The 24,583-nt window shown below is 47.0% G+C and overlaps 1 protein-coding gene across 1 annotated transcript in view; it reads left to right on the top strand.

The window, feature by feature from the left end:
• Nucleotides 1-1,340: 1,340 nt before the first annotated feature.
• Nucleotides 1,341-24,583, top strand: part of LOC134574862 (zinc finger protein 432-like) — a 90,087-nt gene continuing 66,844 nt past the window's right edge. Inside the window, 2 exon segments of the mRNA XM_063433914.1 lie at nt 1,341-1,498; nt 13,810-13,986. Coding sequence (XP_063289984.1) covers nt 13,963-13,986 — 24 coding nt within the window. The 5' untranslated portion in view covers nt 1,341-1,498; nt 13,810-13,962.

Genomic DNA, 24,583 nt, shown 5'->3' with positions numbered 1-24,583 from the left:
TGGGATAGTTGTCTGTCTGTGCGCATGTTCGTGGTCAGCTAGGAACTCTGGGATAGTTGTCTGTCTGTGCGCATGTTCATGGTCAGCTGGGAACTCTGGGATAGTTGTCTGTCTGTGCGCATGTTCGTGGTCAGCTAGGAACTCTGGGATAGTTGTCTGTCTGTGCGCATGTTCATGGTCAGCTAGGAACTCTGGGATAGTTGTCTGTCTGTGCGCATGTTCATGGTCGCTGGGAACTCTGGGATAGTTGTCTGTCTGTGCGCATGTTCATGGTCAGCTGGGAACTCTGGGATAGTTGTCTGTCTGTGTGCATGTTCGTGGTCAGCTGGGAACTCTGGGATAGTTGTCTGTCTGTGCGCATGTTCATGGTCAGCTGGGAACTCTGGGATAGTTGTCTGTCTGTGCGCATGTTCATGGTCAGCTGGGAACTCTGGGATAGTTGTCTGTCTGTGCGCATGTTCATGGTCAGCTAGGAACTCTGGGATAGTTGTCTGTCTGTGCGCATGTTCATGGTCAGCTAGGAACTCTGGGATAGTTGTCTGTCTGTGCGCATGTTCATGGTCAGCTGGGAACTCTGGGATAGTTGTCTGTCTGTGCGCATGTTCGTGGTCCGCTAGGAACTCTGGGATAGTTGTCTGTCTGTGCGCATGTTCATGGTCAGCTGGGAACTCTGGGATAGTTGTCTGTCTGTGCGCATGTTCATGGTCAGCTAGGAACTCTGGGATAGTTGTCTGTCTGTGCGCATGTTCATGGTCGCTGGGAACTCTGGGATAGTTGTAGAAACATGATAGCTCAGGTTTCTGTGTCCAAAGGGGTCTTCTCAAAGTCCAACTTACGATATATATATGTGAAGCACAGCGGCATACCTCCCAAGTCCGGCGTCCAGGGAATCGGGAAGCAGGTGGAATCGGATAGTGTTATTGGCTTTGCACGAAGCGGGTGGGCCTACTTGGATACGCACGCAAGGCTAGCCCCCCAAGGACGGGACAGTTGGGGGGTCTGTAATGGCAATTTCTCGTTATTAGTAGTTATATGAAGAGCAGATCTGTGAGGTCCACAAACTCTCTCTTATGGCTTTATCTGACCTAATTCCAGAGATAATAAATACCAATCCACCCTTATCATTAACTCTCACTCTATGGACCATCTCACTGCAGTGTGTGACCCTCTCCAGAGCTAAAACTCCATCTCCCAGACTCCATAATACACATTACATGATACACTGACTGTTTATTATTATTATTATTATTATTATTATTATTATACTGGAAACTAAACACAAATATAACAAGAACAGTAAAGATTTGCCCTCACACAATATGGCCGTCCAGGAGCATTTCCAGGATTTGCCCAAATCAAACATGGCCGCTCAGCCATGGTGGAGTCCAATTGTCGGTGTGTGAGGCGGCCGCCATTTTCCCGGAGCCCACTGGATTCACTGCCAGTCCAGGCCGCACGGAGCACATCCAGCTGGGGGACAGAGGGAGCGGATACACAGGTACTCGGCATCATTATATAACGGGGGGAGGGGCTGATTGTGATCATTGTACGTTTAGTGAGGTCACAGGTCATAAGGTAGAGCTAGCTCAGCATCATGGGATTTGTACTTATGGCACACCTCCCAAGTGTCCCTATTCAAGGGGGGCAGTCCTGATTTTGGCACCAATTCCCTGCCCCTCTATTATAGGAGCTTCATATTGATAGTGTATCACAGAGCTCCACAGTAATAATACTCCCAGTAATGTGTCTGAGTGTATAACAGAGCCCCGCAGCAATAATACTCCCAGTAATGTGTCTGAGTGTATAACAGAGCTCCACAGTAATAATACTCCCAGTAATGTGACTGAGTGTATAACAGAGCTCCACAGTAATAATACTCCCAGTAATGTGTCTGTGTGTATAACAGAGCTCCACAGCAATAATACTCCCAGTAATGTGACTGAGTGTATAACAAAGCTCCACAGCAATAATATTCCCAGTAATGTGTCTGAGTGTATAACAGAGCTCCACAGCAATAATACTCCCAGTAATGTGACTGAGTGTATAACAGAGCCCCACAGCAATAATACTCCCAGTAATGTGTCTGAGTGTATAACAGAGCTCCACAGTAATAATACTCCCAGTAATGTGTCTGAGTGTATAACAGAGCTCCACAGCAATAATACTCCCAGTAATGTGTCTGAGTGTATAACAGAGCCCCACAGCAATAATACTCCCAGTAATGTGTCTGAGCGTATAACAGAGCTCCACAGCAATAATATTCCCAGTAATGTGTCTGAGTGTATAACACAGCTCCACAGCAATAATACTCCCAGTAATGTGTCTGAGTGTATAACAGAGCACCACAGCAATAATACTCCCAGTAATGTGTCTGAGTGTATAACAGAGCTCCACAGCAATAATACTCCCAGTAATGTGTCTGAGTGTATAACAGAGCTCCACAGCGATAATACTCTCAGTAATGTGTCTGAGTGTATAACAGAGCTCCACAGCAATACTCCTAGTAATGTGTCTGAGTGTATAACAGAGCTCCACAGCGATAATACTCTCAGTAATGTGTCTGAGTGTATAACAGAGCTCCACAGCAATAATACTCCCAGTAATGTGTCTGAGTGTATAACAGAGCTCCACAGCAATAATACTCCCAGTAATGTGTCTGAGTGTATAACAGAGCTCCACGGCAATAATACTCCCAGTAATGTGTCTGTGTATAACAGAGCTCCACAGCAATAATACTCCCAGTAATGTGTATAACAGAACTCCACAGCAATAATACTCCCAGTAATGTGTCTGAGTGTATAACAAAGCAATAATACTCCCAGTAATGTGTCTGAGTATATAACAGAGCTCCACAGCAATAATACTCCCAGTAATGTGTATAACAGAACTCCACAGCAATAATACTCCCAGTAATGTGTCTGAGTGTATAACAAAGCAATAATACTCCCAGTAATGTGTCTGAGTATATAACAGAGCTCCACAGCAATAATACTCCCAGTAATGTGTCTGAGTGTATAACAGAGCTCCACAGCAATAATACTCCCAGTAATGTGTCTGAGTGTATAACAGAGCACCACAGCAATAATACTCCCAGTAATGTGTCTGAGTGTATAACAGAGCCCCACAGCAATAATACTCCCAGTAATGTGTCTGAGTGTATAACAGAGCTCCACAGCGATAATACTCTCAGTAATGTGTCTGAGTGTATAACAGAGCTCCACAGCAATAATACTCCCAGTAATGTGTCTGAGTGTATAACAGAGCACCACAGCAATAATACTCCCAGTAATGTGTCTGAGTGTATAACAGAGCTCCACAGCAATAATACTCCCAGTAATGTGTCTGAGTGTATAACAGAGCACCACAGCAATAATACTCCCAGTAATGTGTCTGAGTGTATAACAGAGCCCCACAGCAATAATACTCCCAGTAATGTGTCTGAGTGTATAACAGAGCTCCACAGCAATAATACTCCCAGTAATGTGTATAACAGAACTCCACAGCAATAATACTCCCAGTAATGTGTCTGAGTGTATAACAAAGCAATAATACTCCCAGTAATGTGTCTGAGTATATAACAGAGCTCCACAGCAATAATACTCCCAGTAATGTGTCTGAGTGTATAACAGGACTCCACAGCAATAATACTCCCAGTAATGTGTCTGAGTGTATAACAGGACTCCACAGCAATAATACTCCCAGTAATGTGTGTGAGTGTATAACAGAGCTCCACAGCAATAATACTCCCAGTAATGTGTCTGAGTGTATAACAGAGCTCCACAGCAATAATACTCCCAGTAATGTGTCTGGGTGTATAACAGAGCTCCCCAGCAATAATACTCCCAGTAATGTGTCTGTGTGTATAACAGAGCTCCACAGCAATAATACTCCCAGTAATGTGTCTGAGTGTATAACAGAGCTATACAGCAATAATACTCCCAGTAATGTGTCTGATTGTATAACAGAGCTCCACAGTAATAATACTCCCAGTAATGTGTCTGAGTGTATAACAGAGCTCCACAGCAATAATACTCCCAGTAATGTGTCTGAGTGTATAACAGAGCTCCACAGCAATAATACTCCCAGTAATGTGTCTGAGTGTATAACAGAGCCCCACAGCTATAATACTCCCAGTAATGTGTCTGAGTGTATAACAGAGCTCCACAGTAATAATACTCCCAGTAATGTGTCTGAGTGTATAACAGAGCTCCACAGCAATAATACTCCCAGTAATGTGTCTGAGTGTATAACAGAGCCCCACAGTAATAATACTCCCAGTAATGTGTCTGGGTGTATAACAGAGCTCCACAGTAATAATACTCCCAGTAATGTGTCTGAGTGTATAACAGAGCTCCACAGCAATAATACTCCCAGTAATGTGTCTGAGTGTATAACAGAGCTCCACAGCAATAATACTCCCAGTAATGTGTCTGAGTGTATAACAGAGCTCCACAGCAATAATACTCCCAGTAGTGTGTCTGAGTGTATAACAGAGCTCCACAGCAATAATACTCCCAGTAATGTGTCTGAGTGTATAACAGAGCTCCACAGCAATAATACTCCCAGTAATGTGTCTGAGTGTATAACAGAGCCCCACAGCAATAATACTCCCAGTAATGTATTATAACAGAGCTCCACAGCAATACTACTCCCAGTAATGTGTCTGAGTGTATAACAGAGCCCCACAGCAATAATACTCCCAGTAATGTGTCTGAGTGTATAACAGAGCTATACAGCAATAATACTCCCAGTAATGTATTATAACAGAGCTCCACAGCAATACTACTCCCAGTAATGTGTCTGAGTGTATAACAGAGCCCCACAGCAATAATACTCCCAGTAATGTATTATAACAGAGCTCCACAGCAATAATACTTCCAGTAATGTGTCTGAGTGTATAACAGAGCTCCACAGCAATAATACTCCCAGTAATGTGTCTGAGTGTATAACAGAGCTCCACAGCAATAATACTCCCAGTAATGTGTCTGAGTGTATAACAGAGCTCCACAGTAATAATACTCCCAGTAATGTGTCTGAGTGTATAACAGAGCTCCACAGCAATAATACTCCCAGTAATGTGTCTGAGTGTATAACAGAGCTCCACAGCAATAATACTCCCAGTAATGTGTCTGAGTGTATAACAGAGCTCCACAGCAATAATACTCCCAGTAATGTGTCTGAGTGTATAACAGAGCCCCACAGTAATAATATTCCCAGTAATGTGTCTGAGTGTTTTAACAGAGCTCCACAGCAATAATACTTCCAGTAATGTGTCTGAGTGTATAACAGAGCTCCACAGTAATAATACTCCCAGTAATGTGTCTGAGTGTATAACAGAGCCCCACAGTAATAATATTCCCAGTAATGTGTCTGAGTGTATAACAGAGCTCCACAGCAATAATACTCCCAGTAATGTGTCTGAGTGTATAACAGAGCTCCACAGCAATAATACTCTCTGTAATGTTTATAACAGAGCTCCACAGCAATAATACTCCCAGTAATGTGTCTGAATGTATAACAGAGCTCCACAGTAATAATATTCCCAGTAATGTGTCTGAGTGTATAACAGAGCTCCACAGCAATAATACTCTCTGTAATGTTTTATAACAGAGCTCCACAGCAATAATACTCTCTGTAATGTTTTATAACAGAGCTCCACAGCAATAATACTCTCTGTAATGTTTTATAACAGAGCTCCACAGCAATAATACTCTCTGTAATGTTTTATAACAGAGCTCCACAGTAATAATACTCCCAAGGGAGTGTGGCTGCACCATGGATCACCAGGTAGTCCTTTTTAAAGGGCTTTGCAGGGAAATCTTTTGAGCTCTATCCCTCTCTAATGTTGTGCCTCTCTCAAGTGGCGGCTAGGGAATGTGCCATGCCCGCCATACCCTAGGTACGCCACCGCATTTTAGTTCCTTAATTTTTTATTAATAAGTCTCCTGAAATTTCTCAGAATGGTCCTGCCCCTGGTCACATCCCTTCATTTAAAGAGTCTGTAGCGGAGAGCCGATCTTGCACAGCTATTCTCCACTAGAGATCCCAGTGAGGCTCAGGAACAAGGTGATGTTAAGTCCATAGGCAAGGTTTCCAGCAGGTAAAGTAATACAGCAGTATCCCCATCGCAATCCCAATAACTGGACGACACACAGTTTCAGGAGTAGTCTAACAAACTTTATTCCACAGTTCCTTATAAAGCCCTCTCCCATGCAAGGGAGGAGGTTCTATCACTTAAGACATTATCCAATCTCTAAGTAGTAACCTCCCACAGATCTCCTCCCCTCCTCTAGCATCATAATCCCCTTATTGTGTACACAGTTTTCCCCGAGTTTTGGATGTACCCTAAATACTTGGGGTACATCCACAAATCCAACATCCCCAGATAGCTCTATTCTGGGGGACCAACATACTTAAAAATTAGCCCATTCGGATGAAGCGTTCGGGAGTTATGGGACTTTGAAGTTTGGACCGACCGCAGAGGTAAAGTATCCGAAAACAGTTCCATGTATTCTGGCCCTGCGGTCGGTCACAAACCGGCGAACGCAAAGGGGTGAAATATTACTGCTAAGTGGCCTGACTGGGATTCGGATGAATCCCCTAGTTTGTGGGGTTCTTTCTACCGAACGGCGGGCCGTTCGGTAGTTTCCCCACGAAGTATTAGGAGTCTGGAGGTCTCAGCGGTGTTTGCCTAGTCAAGTGTCCGATTTTGGTTCCAGACACTCGACGGCAAAACACCGCTGTTCGGCAGTTTAAGATGGCCGCCGCCACGTGTTCGCATCCCGAATGGCGGCCACCCAGAGAACAAAGACCACACTGCAGGAATAGGTAATTACCCGTTTGCAACATTGTTGCAAACGGTAATTGAAGGCACACTTTACACGGGGTGGTCTGGTTGTTCGGTAGTTTCATTCCCTTGTTTTATTTGAATGATTCTACCGAACAACTAGAGGAATACAATTCTTTACATACATTTAACTGTCATTATACCCGGATACCATGCTTTCTATACATGTACATACACATTAAACCAGCCATATGACCAAATACACTTATTCTCATACATGTCGTGGGACAGCCCGGTACCAATCCGCTACACTGCTCCCCCTTGCCCACAAGCCGGCATACACAGTCTGATCCAACACGGATCGGCTTGGGGATGTCCGGGGGCTCACGGATCATTTCTCTAAGTCAGTTTGTCTTGACAACCCGTCAGCATTTCCATTCTGCTTACCCGGCCGGTACTGGATATTAAAGTCAAAAGGCTGTAGCGCCAAACTCCAGCGCAGCAGCCTGGCGTTGTCTCCAGCCACCCGGTTCAGCCAGACTAACGGGTTGTGATCCGTGAGCAAGGAAAAGGGCTGTCCATATAAATAGGGTTGTAGCTTCTTTAGGGCCCACACCACAGCCAGGCATTCCTTTTCGATGGCGGCGTAGCTTACTTCTCGAGGTAACAGTTTGCGACTGATGTAAGCCACTGGATGTTCTCCGCCATCGGCCCCGACTTGACTCAGTACTGCCCCCAATCCAAACATAGAAGCGTCTGTGTGAACAAGAAAACGTTTAGTTGGATTGGGAGCTGCCAAGACAGGGGCATTTATCAGTGCATTTTTCAATTGTTGGAATGCCTGCTCACACTCCGGGGTCCAGTTTACTTGGCGGGGAAGGTTCTTACGGGTCAGGTCAGTGAGGGGTTTGGCCAGGGCGCTATAATTGGGAACAAACTTCCTGTAATACCCTGCTGTCCCTAGAAACGCTAAAACCTGGGTCTTAGTCCTAGGGGTGGGCCACTGGGCTACAGCCTCGACTTTGGCGGGTTCGGGTTTCTGTTTACCGCACCCTACTCTATGTCCCAGGTATTGTACCTCAGCCATGCCGATACTACACTTGGCCGGCTTCAAGGTCAGACCTGCTTCCCTTATCCTATCTAGTACAGCTCCGATGTGAGCTAAGTGTTCCTGCCACGTATTGCTAAAAATAGCAATATCGTCCAGGTAGGCACATGTATAGTCCTGGAATCCATCTAGGAGTCGATCCACCATCCTTTGGAAGGTGGCTGGGGCGTTTTTCATCCCAAATGGCATGACCTTAAACTGGTACAAGCCAAATGGGGTGACAAAGGCCGACTTCGGGATGGCGTCTGGGGCCAGGGGGATTTGCCAATACCCTTTACACAAGTCAATAGTGGTGAGGTATTGGCCCCTGGCCATTCTGTCCAGTAACTCGTCTATCCGGGGCATCGGATAGGCGTCAGATACAGTCTTCTCGTTCAATCTCCTATAGTCCACGCAGAAGCGGGTCGTACCGTCTCGCTTTGGTACGAGGACTACAGGAGATGCCCAAGGACTGTCTGAGGGTTCAATCACCCCCAGTTGGAGCATTTCGTCGATCTCCTTACGCATGTTTGCCCGCACCGCTTCTGGGATGCGGTAGGGAGTCTGGCGCATGGGTAGTTGCCCTGGGGTCTCGACCCGGTGAGTTGCCAGAGGCGTGTATCCAGGTACATTAGAGAACGTGTCGCGTTTCTCTTCCAATAGTTGTTGTACCTCGATCCGCTCCTGTGGGCTCAGCCGATCTCCCAGCGCAACCTCCCCTAAATCTCCGGACAGCTGCCCATCCCCCAGCAAATCGGGGAGGGGTAAGCTGTCAAACTCTTCCGTGTTAGGGGCACAGATGGCGGTTACCTCCTCAGTACGCTCGTGGTAGGGCTTCAGCATGTTCACATGGAGCATGCGTCGCCCCCCAGTCCCTGTGCAGGGGCCGATAATATAGGTGGTATCGCATCTTTGCTCCACCACCTTATATGGGCCCTGCCAGGCGGCCTGTAACTTATCATGTCGGACAGGTTTTAAAATTAGTACCTTCTGCCCGACCTGAAAGCTACGGTCCCTGGCTCCCCGATCATACCATGTACGCTGGCGTGTCTGGGCCTCCTGAAGGTTTTCCCTTACCGTCTTGGTCAACGCTTCTAGGCGGTCCCGAAAGGCCAACACATATGGTAGGATGGGAGTGCCATCTGTGCTCCGGTCTCCCTCCCAATGCTCTCTAATAAGATCCAATGGGCCTCGGACCCTCCTTCCAAACAATAATTCAAACGGGGAGAACCCTGTGGATTCCTGCGGCACCTCCCGATATGCGAATAGGAGGTGCGGCAGGAATCGTTCCCAGTCCTTGTGGGTCTCTGCGAAGGTTCGGAGCATCTGCTTCAAGGTACCATTGAATCGTTCGCAGAGCCCGTTCGTCTGGGGGTGGTAAGGGGCACTGATAATAGGCTTAATGCCACAGATCCTCCAGAGGTGTTGGGTGAATTCTGCGGTAAACTGGGTACCCTGATCCGAGATAATCTCCCTGGGTAACCCCATCCGGGAGAATATCCGCATGAGGGCATCCGCGACCGTCTCAGCGTGGATGTTGGTCAGAGCCACTGCTTCTGGATACCTGGTGGCATAATCTACGACCGTTAAAATATACCGTTTTCCTGACGGGCTAACTTTATTGAGGGGGCCTATCAGATCCACCGCTATTCGGCTAAAAGGTTCCTCTATTATGGGTAAGGGGTGAAGTTTAGCCTTCCTGCGATCCCCCCTTTTTCCCACTCTCTGGCAGGTATCGCAAGTCGTGCAATATCTGCGTACTTCCTGGCTAATCCCTGGCCAGAAGAAACTCTGGGTTAGTCTGTATCTGGTGCGACTAACCCCTAGATGTCCGGATAGCGGAATATCATGCGCTATCCGGAGTAATTCAGCCCGGTACCGCTGTGGTACCACTAATTGTCTCCTCGCTATCGGGTCTAACCCCGTAATCTGTTTGGTTGTTTCCCTGTACAAAAGTTGTTTATCCCAGATAAACTTCTCTCCCTCCGTCCCGGGGGAACCCGTGCCAACCTTGTCCCTATACACCTGAAGCGTGGGGTCTGTTGCGACTTCAGCTACAAATTCGTTAGGTGGAGCCCAGGGGACACATTCTAGAGGGGGGGTAGGGTTGCTTACCTGGACCTCCGGCAGTGTGTTGTGGTCCTGGGTGCGGGCCTGTTGTCGGGTGACTACAGGGTTGACCTCTCCTGTGGTGGGCGACTGGGGCTCAAAAGCAGAAGTGAGCCTCCCCAGATCGTTCCCCAATAAAACCTCCGCCGGTAAATGTGGCATCAACCCCACCTCCACTTCCCCTGCCCCCGCTCCCCAATGTAAATGTACCCTTGCTGTAGGTAGCCGGTACACTGCTCCCCCAGCTACCCGGACGGCAACAGTTTTGTTCAGTTTTGCCTGATCTGAAATCAGGTGGCTCTGTACCAAAGTGATGGTGGCTCCCGAATCTCGTAATCCCCGGACTGCTGTACCATTCAGATATACCGTCTCTCGATGGTGCCGTAGATTATCCACATTGGCCTGGACCGGATCTGCCTCGTGCAGTACCTCCCATTGTTCCACAGTAGTAATGGGGACTGCGGAACCATACGGGGTGGTGACTAGGTCCTGGTAGTGGTGGGCTGCGGCCGCCCTGGGTGGAGGTGGGCCTGGACGAATCCAGGTGGAACGGTCCCGTAGCTGTGAGCATTCCCTTTTATAATGTCCCCACTTCTGGCAGTGATGACAGGGGCCAGCGATGGGTTTGGAGCTGCAGGTTTTTGTGACCTGCGTGCATCCAGGTAGTCATCCGCTTTCCTAGCAGCCTCGGTAAGGGAAGTAGGGTTTCTGTCCCTTACCCATTCCTGGACCTCATTGGTTACTCCCGCATAGAACTGCTCCATCAGCAACATCTGTATTACATCCTCCATAGAACGTGCCTTGCTAGCTTGCACCCACCCGAGCGCTGCCCCCTGTAATCGGCATGCCCACTCTGCGTGCGAGTCCTTCTCTGTTTTCTTTAGATCCCGGAACCTCCGCCGGTATGCCTCGGGTGTTATAGCATACCTGGCGAGTATAATTTCTTTCACTTTATTGTAATTCCTTATTTCGTCATTAGGTACAGTCCGATATGCCTCTGCTGCCCTCCCGGTTAACCTTCCGGCCAAAATAGGTACCCAGTCCTCTGCGTTAATTTTATGCAGTGCACACAGTCTTTCAAAGTCCTGCAGGAAAGCGTCTATATCTTCCTCTGCCTCCACATATGTTTTAAAAGCCTGGTATGGTATTTTAGGCTTACCTTCCTGTGGCACATTAATTGCAGAGCTTTGTTCTGGTGCCTGTGTCCTTAGGATGAATTCTTGTACCTCGGCCATTGTCCTGGTAACAATTTCTGTTGGGGGGTTTTCCCCATAAAAGGATAGCCTGAACTGAACCTGCCTCTGGAATTCCGATCCTTGTGGTGTTCCTCCCGGCTCCCTCTGTGCCGGAACTGAATCGCCCTCCATTCTGTACTCTGCCATGAGTTCTGTAACAAGTACTGCTTTCTTCTTATTGCTGGCTTGTATACCCCTTGCCTCTAGGAGGTCCTTTAGCGTGGAGCGTTTTAGCGCAGAAAAATCAATCTCCATCCGTACTCCATTTACGCTTGTTCCTCTGTGAGTTTGGATCCCAGCGCTGCCAACCAATGTAGCGGAGAGCCGATCTTGCACAGCTATTCTCCACTAGAGATCCCAGTGAGGCTCAGGAACAAGGTGATGTTAAGTCCATAGGCAAGGTTTCCAGCAGGTAAAGTAATACAGCAGTATCCCCATCGCAATCCCAATAACTGGACGACACACAGTTTCAGGAGTAGTCTAACAAACTTTATTCCACAGTTCCTTATAAAGCCCTCTCCCATGCAAGGGAGGAGGTTCTATCACTTAAGACATTATCCAATCTCTAAGTAGTAACCTCCCACAGATCTCCTCCCCTCCTCTAGCATCATAATCCCCTTATTGTGTACACAGTTTTCCCCGAGTTTTGGATGTACCCTAAATACTTGGGGTACATCCACAAATCCAACATCCCCAGATAGCTCTATTCTGGGGGACCAACATACTTAAAAATTAGCCCATTCGGATGAAGCGTTCGGGAGTTATGGGACTTTGAAGTTTGGACCGACCGCAGAGGTAAAGTATCCGAAAACAGTTCCATGTATTCTGGCCCTGCGGTCGGTCACAAACCGGCGAACGCAAAGGGGTGAAATATTACTGCTAAGTGGCCTGACTGGGATTCGGATGAATCCCCTAGTTTGTGGGGTTCTTTCTACCGAACGGCGGGCCGTTCGGTAGTTTCCCCACGAAGTATTAGGAGTCTGGAGGTCTCAGCGGTGTTTGCCTAGTCAAGTGTCCGATTTTGGTTCCAGACACTCGACGGCAAAACACCGCTGTTCGGCAGTTTAAGATGGCCGCCGCCACGTGTTCGCATCCCGAATGGCGGCCACCCAGAGAACAAAGACCACACTGCAGGAATAGGTAATTACCCGTTTGCAACATTGTTGCAAACGGTAATTGAAGGCACACTTTACACGGGGTGGTCTGGTTGTTCGGTAGTTTCATTCCCTTGTTTTATTTGAATGATTCTACCGAACAACTAGAGGAATACAATTCTTTACATACATTTAACTGTCATTATACCCGGATACCATGCTTTCTATACATGTACATACACATTAAACCAGCAATATGACCAAATACACTTATTCTCATACATGTCGTGGGACAGCCCGGTACCAATCCGCTACAGAGTCCTTCTTTGTCCAGTGTAAAACATGTCAGTTCCAGAGATACTACAATGTTTACATTGCAACACTAAGTCACGGGAGGTGCTTTTAGTCCTGTAACTGACACTAAACGTCCTCATGCTCTACATGAAGACATCCAAAAAAAGAATTTAAAATACAGCTCATCTCCCCTAGTCGACACACACCCTGCAAATAGAGGGGGGTTGAAGGAGACCAGACACGTCCCTACGTTATCACACTATCAGCCAAGCTGCTGACCCTTAGAAGTTAATTCTGTTGCATTGAAGCATACTGATTTTTGCTGTGCCCTAATATACAAACAGTGCAAAGGCTTTAAATCTACTAAAGCATATTCAATACACATGAACCGAATGTTACTCGAAAAGCGTTACTCATTCTTGTTTGATACCTAAGCAGGCTTGTTGTTAACATTTTCTAGTTATTCTCTACCTGATCTATTCTAGCCTAGCCTACGTCCAACAATAACCAGCTCGTAACCATTCTAGATAAAATGCATTCTAACTATAAAAATGTGCAAGCCTTAACGTACTCCAATTTGTTATAAATGTATTGCTGACGCATGAGGAATGCCGCTGGGGTACCCCGTGCATGTTGTTCAATCTTATGCACTACAAAAATAAGGAATAGCAATATTACCATAACATGAGTATGACTGTTATACATGTATTCAATTAAAAGATACTTTAACGATGAAAAAAATAAAAGAATTAAAAAAGTTTATCCAATAATATATCAAATCTTTTTAAAAGCTTATCCAAAAATATTGATCCAAGACCATATATGGATTCCCATCGCAACTCCTAACCATTAAATGGCCCATTAATTCTAGTTCTCACAGTCTTCCTCGCCGTTTCACGTGTACTTGATTCATTCATTGTTTATTAATATGGACGATCTCTGACATGGTACTAAACAGCCTGAGCAAAACATTACTCGCTTTTCTTCTTAATCAGAGTAAATGTAGATTTATTGGTGTATTTAATCCTTTTTTTCCCTGTGCTTTGTGGTACATTGTTATATATTACATTTTATTCACTGTGTTACCGTACATTTGTTACTCAGAGAATGAAATGTGTTTTGTGATATAGAATCTTTAATTGGTATAAAGTAATTTTTTACCCAATAGTTACATGTTTCTGATATCATCTGTCTCTCTTACAGCTGAGTGGGTTTCTTTGAACATCTGCATTGCATCAATTAAAGTCAGCCATCTTCACAAGGGCCAGAGTCCAGAGAAATCAAGTCATCAAGTGACTCAGACACTAAAAGAAGAAGCTGGAGGTGACCGGGAGGTTCTTGGATCACATCTCAAAGATGGACAACCAGCTGAACGGACAGGTAAGGTAGACATTCATAAAAACACTCCTCCATTACATTAATGAAGGGAATCCTAACCCGAAGATAATGGAAAAAGAAAGAGAGAATTTACCGTAGTATGCGGTGGTGGACACTGGATAAGTATTAATTCAGGAGAGGGCTGTCACTAATGGAAGGAGAGAGGGAGTATTGATTTAGGAGAGGGCTGTCACTAATGGAAGGAGAGAGGGAGTATTCATTCAGGAGAGGGCTGTCACTAATGGAAGGAGAGAGGGAGTATTAATTCAGGAGAGGGCTGTCACTAATGGAAGGAGAGAGGGAGTATTGATTCAGGAGAGGGCTGTCACTAATGGAAGGAGAGAGGGAGTATTGATTCAGGAGAGGGCTGTCACTAATGGAAGGAGAGAGGGAGTATTGATTCAGGAGAGGGCTGTCACTAATGGAAGGAGAGAGGGAGTATTGATTCAGGAGAGGGCTGTCACCAATGGAAGGAGAGAGGGAGTATTGATTCAGGAGAGGGCTGTCACTAATGGAAGGAGAGAGGGAGTATTGATTCAGGAGAGGGCTGTCACTAATGGAAGGAGAGAGGGAGTATTGATTCAGGAGAGGGCTGTCACTAATGGAAGGAGAGAGGGAGTATTGATTCAGGAGAGGGCTGTCACTAATGGAAGGAGAGAGGGAGTATTGATTCAGGAGAGGGCTGTCACTAATGGAAGGAGAGAGGGAGTATTGATTCAGGAGAGGGCTGTCACTAATGGAAGGAGAGAGGGAGTATTGATTCAGGAGAGGGCTGTCACTAATGGAAGGATAGAGGGAGTATTAATTCAGGAGAGGGCTGTCACTAATGGAAGGAGAGAGGGAGTATTGATTTAGGAGAGGGCTGTCACTAATGGAAGGATAGAGGGAGTATTAATTCAGGAGAGGGCTGTCACTAATGGAAGGAGAGAGGGAGTATTGATTCAGGAGAGGGCTGTCACTAATGGAAGGAGAGAGGGAGTATTGATTCAGGAGAGGGCTGTCACTAATGGAAGGAGAGAGGGAGTATTGATTCAGGAGAGGGCTGTCACTAATGGAAGGATAGAGGGAGTATTAATTCAGGAGAGGGCTGTCACTAATGGAAGGAGAGAGGGAGTATTGATTTAGGAGAGGGCTGTCACTAATGGAAGGAGAGAGGGAGTATTAATTTAGGAGAGGGCTGTCACTAATGGAAGGAGAGAGGGAGTATTAATTTAGGAGAGGGCTGTCACTAATGGAAGGAGAGAGGGAGTATTGATTCAGGAGAGGGCTGTCACTAATGGAAGGAGAGAGGGAGTATTGATTCAGGAGAGGGCTGTCACTAATGGAAGGAGAGAGGGAGTATTGATTCAGGAGAGGGCTGTCACTAATGGAAGGAGAGAGGGAGTATTGATTCAGGAGACGGCTGTCACTAATGGAAGGAGAGAGGGAGTATTGATTCAGGAGAGGGCTGTCACTAATGGAAGGAGAGAGGGAGTATTGATTCAGGAGAGGGCTGTCACTAATGGAAGGAGAGAGGGAGTATTGATTCAGGAGAGGGCTGTCACTAATGGAAGGAGAGAGGGAGTATTGATTCAGGAGAGGGCTGTCACTAATGGAAGGAGAGAGGGAGTATTGATTCAGGAGAGGGCTGTCACTAATGGAAGGAGAGAGGGAGTATTGATTCAGGAGAGGGCTGTCACTAATGGAAGGAGAGAGGGAGTATTGATTCAGGAGAGGGCTGTCACTAATGGAAGGAGAGAGGGAGTATTGATTCAGGAGAGGGCTGTCACTAATGGAAGGAGAGAGGGAGTATTGATTCAGGAGAGGGCTGTCACTAATGGAAGGAGAGAGGGAGTATTGATTCAGGAGAGGGCTGTCACTAATGGAAGGAGAGAGGGAGTATTGATTCAGGAGAGGGCTGTCACTAATGGAAGGAGAGAGGGAATATTGATTCAGGAGAGGGCTGTCACTAATGGAAGGATAGAGGGAGTATTAATTCAGGAGAGGGCTGTCACTAATGGAAGGAGAGAGGGAGTATTGATTCAGGAGAGGGCTGTCACTAATGGAAGGAGAGAGGGAGTATTGATTCAGGAGAGGGCTGTCACTAATGGAAGGAGAGAGGGAGTATTGATTCAGGAGAGGGCTGTCACTAATGGAAGGATAGAGGGAGTATTAATTCAGGAGAGGGCTGTCACTAATGGAATGAGAGAGGGAGTATTGATTAAGGAGACGGCTGTCACTAATGGAAGGAGAGAGGGAGTATTGATTCAGGAGAGGGCTGTCACTAATGGAAGGAGAGAGGGAGTATTGATTCAGGAGAGGGCTGTCACTAATGGAAGGAGAGAGGGAGTATTAATTTAGGAGAGGGCTGTCACTAATGGAAGGAGAGAGGGAGTATTGATTCAGGAGAGGGCTGTCACTAATGGAAGGATAGAGGGAGTATTCATTCAGGAGAGGGCTGTCACTAATGGAAGGAGAGAGGGAGTATTGATTCAGGAGAGGGCTGTCACTAATGGAAGGATAGAGGGAGTATTGATTCAGGAGAGGGCTGTCACTAATGGAAGGAGAGAGGGAGTATTGATTCAGGAGAGGGCTGTCACTAATGGAAGGAGAGAGGGAGTATTGATTCAGGAGAGGGCTGTCACTAATGGAAGGAGAGAGGGAGTATTGACTCAGGAGAGGGCTGTCATTAATGGAAGGAGAGAGGGAGTATTGATTCAGGAGAGGGCTGTCACTAATGGAAGGAGAGAGGGAGTATTGATTCAGGAGAGGGCTGTCACTAATGGAAGGAGAGAGGGAGTTTTCATTCAGGAGAGGGCTGTCACTAATGGAAGGTGTAACGGAGCTCCGTGTACTCCGACCGAGTACCCTCCGTTGATGGATGCTCCTAGCGCTCTCAGAGGACTCCAAGCACTGCAGACGACACCACAACCACCGCAGGCTCCACAACCGCCGTAGCTTAACTGGAGCCGCGCCGTCTTCCGTCCACCCTGGAATGAACCTTCAGCATTCAGGAACGTGTGGGGAAGATCTCTCCTCCTGGAGAGCGTATCCGGAACAAGCTCTTAAAAGAGCTAAGTGATTAAGAGCTCAGGGGAATATGCAGCGCATAGCAATCCCCAGTGTGATATAGCAGTTCCCTCCAATAACGAGACACGGCTACGTATTGAGGGTCAGAAGAGGTCTGAGGACTGGAACACCCAGCCTGCTTTTTATTAGGATAAGGTACACACAGGACACTCCCAGGGGGAGGATGAAATTAACCAATAACAGCATAGTACAGCCCACAGGTTCCCTCCCCTCAGATAAACAGTTAAACCAATTATTACATACAATAAAAAAAATACAGTTTTTACACACACACTGTAACTTTAAAACCATACATCCAATTTCAATAAAAGTTGCATATTCAGACTCAGCATACATCAAACATAAACACTTCCAAAAATCAGCCAAATCCCTCCAGTGGATCAAAAGTTAGCTGGAAGTCCTTTATGACCGACCGCAAGCACAATTTCCTGCCCAAAACAGTTCCATAGATTTGGGCTGTGCGGCCGGTCAATTTCATGCGGAAAAACGACTAAGTCCCATTTCGAACGGGACTTAGTCTCTGGAGCTGCAAGTTCCGTATGGGAGAAGGTAAGGGTCAGCGGTGTTCGGCAGAATGTGTAGCCGATTTTGGTTCCACAGAATCTTTAGCATACACCGCTGACCGCATTCGAGGAAACCAAGATGGCCGCCGCCACGTGCAATTGACCGGCAGTAACCTCACAGCCTGGGAGGTAAATTGCCTGCACACTTTAGCTTCTGGGTGGTCCGCCTGTGTGGTACTTGGTTCAGTAAGCCCTATTTACTGAACCAAGTGGGGGAAAGCCAGGAACAAGTTATTTTACCGGTCTGGGGACATAGTCTTAAAGGGGCATTGTTCAGCAAAGTCACAATATGTCCCCAGACGGTTCTTAAAGGGCCATACACACCCAATAAATGTTAATAAGTTTTCAGGGGCACAATCTTCCAGGGGCCATAGTCATGAGGCAGGAGGCTGGCAAACATGCTTCTCCACAATCCAGGGAAGCAGGGCAATTTCTCATTTAAAGGGCCAGTTACAAATAGCGATTTGTAACAGAAGGAGAGAGGGAGTATTGATTCAGGAGAGGGCTGTCATTAATGGAAGGAGAGAGGGAGTATTGATTCAGGAGAGGGCTGTCACTAATGGAAGGAGAGAGGGAGTATTAATTCAGGAGAGGGCTGTCACTAATGGAAGGAGAGAGTGAGTATTGATTCAGGAGAGGGATGTCACTAATGGAAGGAGAGAGGGAGTATTGATTCAGGAGAGGGCTGTCACTAATGGAAAGAGAGAGGGAGTATTGATTCAGGAGAGGGATGTCACTAATGGAAGGAGAGAGAGAGTATTGATTCAGGAGAGGGCTGTCACTAATGGAAGGAGAGAGGGAGTATTGATTATGGAGAGGGCTGTCACTAATGGAAGGAGAGAGGGAGTATTGATTATGGAGAGGGCTGTCACTAATGGAAGGAGAGAGGGAGTATTGATTATGGAGAGGGCTGTCACTAATGGAAGGAGAGAGGGAGTATTGATTCAGGAGAGGGATGTCACTAATGGAAGGAGAGAGGGAGTATTGATTCAGGAGAGGGATGTCACTAATGGAAGGTGAGAGGGAGTATGGATTCAGGAGAGGGATGTCACTAATGGAAGGAGAGAGGGAGTATTCATTCAGGAGATGGCTGTTACTAATGGAAGGAGAGAGGGAGTATTAATTCAGGAGATGGCTGTCACTAATGGAAGGAGAGAGGGAGTATTGATTCAGGAGATGGCTGTCACTAATGGAAGGAGAGAGGGAGTATTGATTCAGGAGAGGGATGTCACTAATGGAAGGAGAGAGAGAGTATTGATTCAGGAGAGGGCTGTCACTAATGGAAGGAGAGAGGGAGTATTGATTCAGGAGAGGGCTGTCACTAATGGAAGGAGAGAGGGAGTATTGATTCAGGAGAGGGCTGTCACTAATGGAAGGAGAGAGGGAGTATTGATTCAGGAGAGGGCTGTCACTAATGGAAGGAGAGAGGGAGTATTGATTCAGGAGAGGGCTGTCACTAATGGAAGGAGAGAGGGAGTATTGATTCAGGAGAGGGCTGTCACTAATGGAAGGAGAGAGGGAGTATTGATTCAGGAGAGGGCTGTCACTAATGGAAGGAGAGAGGGAGTATTGATTCAGGAGAGGGCTGTCACTAATGGAAGGAGAGAGGGAGTATTGATTCAGGAGAGGGCTTTCACTAATGGAAGGAGAGAGGGAGTATTGATTCAGGGGAGGGCTGTCACTAATGGAAGGAGAGAGGGAGTATTGATTCAGGAGAGGGCTGTCACTAATGGAAGGAGAGAGGGAGTATTGATTCAGGAGAGGGCTGTCACTAATGGAAGGAGAGAGGGAGTATTGATTCAGGAGAGGGCTGTCACTAATGGAAGGAGAGAGGGAGTATTGATTCAGGAGAGGGCTGTCACTAATGGAAGGAGAGAGGGAGTATTGATTCAGGAGAGGGCTGTCACTAATGGAAGGATAGAGGGAGTATTAATTCAGGAGAGGGCTGTCACTAATGGAAGGAGAGAGGGAGTATTGATTTAGGAGAGGGCTGTCACTAATGGAAGGATAGAGGGAGTATTAATTCAGGAGAGGGCTGTCACTAATGGAAGGAGAGAGGGAGTATTGATTCAGGAGAGGGCTGTCACTAATGGAAGGAGAGAGGGAGTATTGATTCAGGAGAGGGCTGTCACTAATGGAAGGAGAGAGGGAGTATTGATTCAGGAGAGGGCTGTCACTAATGGAAGGATAGAGGGAGTATTAATTCAGGAGAGGGCTGTCACTAATGGAAGGAGAGAGGGAGTATTGATTTAGGAGAGGGCTGTCACTAATGGAAGGAGAGAGGGAGTATTAATTTAGGAGAGGGCTGTCACTAATGGAAGGAGAGAGGGAGTATTAATTTAGGAGAGGGCTGTCACTAATGGAAGGAGAGAGGGAGTATTGATTCAGGAGAGGGCTGTCATTAATGGAAGGAGAGAGGGAGTATTGATTCAGGAGAGGGCTGTCACTAATGGAAGGAGAGAGGGAGTATTGATTCAGGAGAGGGCTGTCACTAATGGAAGGAGAGAGGGAGTATTGATTCAGGAGAGGGATGTCACTAATGGAAGGAGAGAGAGAGAGTATTGATTCAGGAGAGGGCTGTCACTAATGGAAGGAGAGAGGGAGTATTGATTATGGAGAGGGCTGTCACTAATGGAAGGAGAGAGGGAGTATTGATTATGGAGAGGGCTGTCACTAATGGAAGGAGAGAGGGAGTATTGATTCAGGAGAGGGATGTCACTAATGGAAGGAGAGAGGGAGTATTGATTCAGGAGAGGGATGTCACTAATGGAAGGAGAGAGGGAGTATGGATTCAGGAGAGGGATGTCACTAATGGAAGGAGAGAGGGAGTATTCATTCAGGAGAGGGCTGTTACTAATGGAAGGAGAGAGGGAGTATTAATTCAGGAGATGGCTGTCACTAATGGAAGGAGAGAGGGAGTATTGATTCAGGAGATGGCTGTCACTAATGGAAGGAGAGAGGGAGTATTGATTCAGGAGAGGGCTGTCACTAATGGAAGGAGAGAGGGAGTATTGATTTAGGAGAGGGCTGTCACTAATGGAAGGAGAGAGGGAGTATGGATTCAGGAGAGGGCTGTCACTAATGGAAGGAGAGAGGGAGTATGGATTCAGGAGAGGGCTGTCACTAATGGAAGGAGAGAGGGAGTATTAATTCAGGAGAGGGCTGTCACTAATGGAAGGAGAGAGGGAGTATTGATTCAGGAGAGGGCTGTCACTAATGGAAGGAGAGAGGGAGTATTTATTCAGGAGAGGGCTGTCACTAATGGAAGGAGAGAGGGAGTATTGATTCAGGAGAGGGCTGTCACTAATGGAAGGAGAGAGGGAGTATTGATTCAGGAGAGGGCTGTCACTAATGGAAGGAGAGAGGGAGTATTGATTCAGGAGAGGGCTGTCACTAATGGAAGGAGAGAGGGAGTATTGATTCAGGAGAGGGCTGTCACTAATGGAAGGAGAGAGGGAGTATTGATTCAGGAGAGGGCTGTCACTAATGGAAGGAGAGAGGGAGTATTGATTCAGGAGAGGGCTGTCACTAATGGAAGGAGAGAGGGAGTATTGATTCAGGAGAGGGCTGTCACTAATGGAAGGAGAGAGGGAGTATTGATTCAGGAGAGGGCTGTCACTAATGGAAGGAGAGAGGGAGTATTGATTCAGGAGAGGGCTGTCACTAATGGAAGGATAGAGGGAGTATTAATTCAGGAGAGGGCTGTCACTAATGGAAGGAGAGAGGGAGTATTGATTTAGGAGAGGGCTGTGTAAGGAAACCAAGTTTAGCCAAACCGAGTTCGGTAGTTTCCTCCCGGAAAGTCAGAGCCTAAGGTAGCGAGAGTTCGGTTCGGTAGTTACAGGAAACGAAATCCATACGGAATATAACAGCTGCATAAGATAATTCCCTTGTTACAGCATACGAATTCCAAATAACAGTCAGAGTCCAGGTTCAGGATACAAGCAGAACTAACGTTTATTCACACACATGGCTTTTTATGCAGGTCCCCATGCAAGGGGACATCCCACAGGGAGGAGTAACATTTATCCAATCCCGAACAGTAAAAATATAAAACACACCCAATACAAACAGGCAGTTCCCTCCCCTAGTCCTGGAGATAATCAGGTCTGATATAGTAACAACCTAATTATCTCCAGGCTGAAAATTCACTATTTTCCCCAATTTCTGGAACACCCCTTTATACCTGGGGTATCCCCACAAATACTATGTCCCCTGATAGCCCCGATCCGGGGGACCAACATATCCAAATTTCACCCGGATCGGTTCAGGGGTTCGCAAAAAGTATGGAAGTCCTTTGTGACCGGTTCACTGTGGGTGGACTGCCCAAAATAGTTCCAGAGGTTCGTGTGGTTTTGCCGGTCACTTCAGAAAAAGGGAAAAAAATGCATAAAAGTACCGAATGAATTCCCCTGGCTCCTAGCAGCGATTGTTCCCCTCATTCGTGTGCATATTTGTACCGAATAGCGCTCTCCTAGTGTAGCGGTACTTACCCTCTCCAGGGGCCGGCCGGGGTCCTCCCTTCTCGCCGCGCGCGGTCCTGCTCCTGCACGAGCTGCGCGCGGCTCAGCCAACTATGGGATCAGTCAGGCGGGCAGTGACCGCGAGAAGCGGTCACATGTCCCGCCCGACACTAAGAGCGCGCCGCGCGTCTCGGGCGCGCTCTTAAAGGGACAGTGGGAGACTAAATTAGAATCAGTCTCCCATTGGCCCCTGTCAGGCCACATTCCCCATTCACTCACGTTTTGGGGGCGTGGATATGACAGGAGCCAATCAAAGTGAACCTTAGGGTTTTTATACTCACCTGTTTCCCCTTGCTCCTTGCCCTATCGTGGTTTCTGTCCAGTTCCCTTTAGTGCTTGTATCGTTCAGTTGGTTTTTTGGTGCTTGACCTTGGCTTTGTTCCTGACTCCGCTCTCTCCTTATCCTTGCTTGCTTATCCGCTGTTTTGTCCTCTGTGTACCAGTCCTCGGCTTGTTCTACGTTACGCTGTCTCTCAGTTCCCTTGACCTCGGCTTGTTCTGACTCTGTCTTTCTCTCGTCCTAGTCCGGCCATTCTAAGGTCCGGTAGACGAACTCTGTTTCTTGTCTCTTGACTGTGAACTATTCCTGCGTGTTGGGGTATATTACCGTGACATTACGATAGGGCCATGGACCCCGCAGGTTTAGGTCAACAGATGGCCACTCATGAGGCTAGATTCGCAGAACAGGATCACCGTATGGATCAAATGGCTCAAGCCATCCAGACACTGTTATCCAGATCTGTTCCGGTACCTGTACCTACGCCTCCTGTAAACCCTATACCGGACACAGCTAATATGTCTAATGCTTCTGCACATCTAACCCCGCCACCTAGGTATGGAGGGGACGCTAAGACATGTAGGGGATTCCTTAATCAAGTGGAATTCCATTTCGAAATGTACCCACGTTCATTTCCCACTGACAGATCTAAGGTGGGTTTTCTTATGCACCAGCTTACGGATAAGGCACTAGAATGGGCAAATCCTATTTGGGAGGCTAATGGGCCTATGGTACACGACTTTAATAGCTTCCTCACAGCGTTCCGTAGAACATTTGACACGACTAAAAGGTCAAAAAATGCCGCCAGGGCATTAATGAGAATAAAGCAAGGATCTAAATCTGTAGCCGATTATGCTATTCAGTTCCGGACCCTTGCCTCACAGGTAGATTGGACTAATAATGGCCTTACTACTGCCTTTATGGAAGGTCTGTCTGATACTATCTTAGATGAGGTAGCAGCTAAGGACCTCCCTGTACCCCTGGAGGACCTGATTGACTATCTTATCGATATAGATAACAGGATCCGTGACAGGTTATATACCAGGTCCAGAAATAGACATTTTGTTCCCTTTAACTCCCCTAGAGCTGAGACTCCCGAGGGATCTAAAGGTTCTGAGGAGGAACCTATGCAGTTAGGGGTTGCTAAACTTACCGACGCTGAAAAGCTTTATAGGAGAAAGGAGGGACTTTGTCTTTATTGTGGTAGGAGGGGTCATATGAGACAAGAATGTCCCGTGCGTCCGGGAAACTATCGCACCTAAGACCGTATAGAGGTCTGGCCTTGGGTGTGACATCACAGTCCTCTCATTTGCCTCTTAATAAGTTACTTCTTCCTGTTTCCCTGCACCTTGATAGTAACTGCATAGCAGGGAATATACTAGCCCTGGTTGATTCCGGAGCGGCCGAAAACTTTATTGATTCCAGTTTTGTCAAGGAGAATAACATACCCACCAGAGAGAAGGAGACACCCTTGGCCGTTGAGGCCATAGATGGTAGACCATTATGCTCTCCTATTATCACACATGAGACTGTTCCCCTATGTGACGAAGTGCCCTTCGCCACTTTGTCCTGGAGAGGCCTGCTTGCCTGCCTCCTCCCCTGCGACTATGGTCCTGGACTATATTGCACTGTAAACCCTGTATTCAGGCATATGGACTTGTATTAGACTGTCTTTTTCCCTTTATCTATGCTGTAGGTTTGGACTGCTAATATAACCTAACAGCCAGGGGATTTAGGCGAATATATTGCATGAGAATACCATTACTGGAGAATACAGCCGTTCGTATGGTTTCATGCGAATTCTTTGTGCTCTGAATAGGTGGCCGCCATTTCGGGACTTTTCCACGTGTTCGCGGCCATCTTGCGTGCGAACAGCGGTGTTTGCCTGTGAACGCATGGAACTGAAATCGGAAGCACAAACAGGCGAATACCGCTAAGACCTCCAGACATCCAGAATTACGCACGGAAACTACCGAACGACCGGCCGTTCGGTAGTTATACTTAACTTAGTATGGGGATTCTAGCGACCACAAAGATGCGAATGGATGGCAAGAATTTCGTCTATTTTACCGTGCGAACGGAGACCGACCGCAAGGCCAAAACTCATGGAACTATTTTCGGCTAGTTGGTCTGTGCGGTCGGTCAAAACTTTGGAGCTCTGTATCTCC

Source organism: Pelobates fuscus, chromosome 10, assembly GCF_036172605.1.
Source record: "Pelobates fuscus isolate aPelFus1 chromosome 10, aPelFus1.pri, whole genome shotgun sequence".
Taxonomy (NCBI): domain Eukaryota; kingdom Metazoa; phylum Chordata; class Amphibia; order Anura; family Pelobatidae; genus Pelobates; species Pelobates fuscus.
The sequence above is the reverse complement of the archived record's forward strand: the minus strand, read 5'-3'. Positions and strand labels throughout refer to the sequence as shown.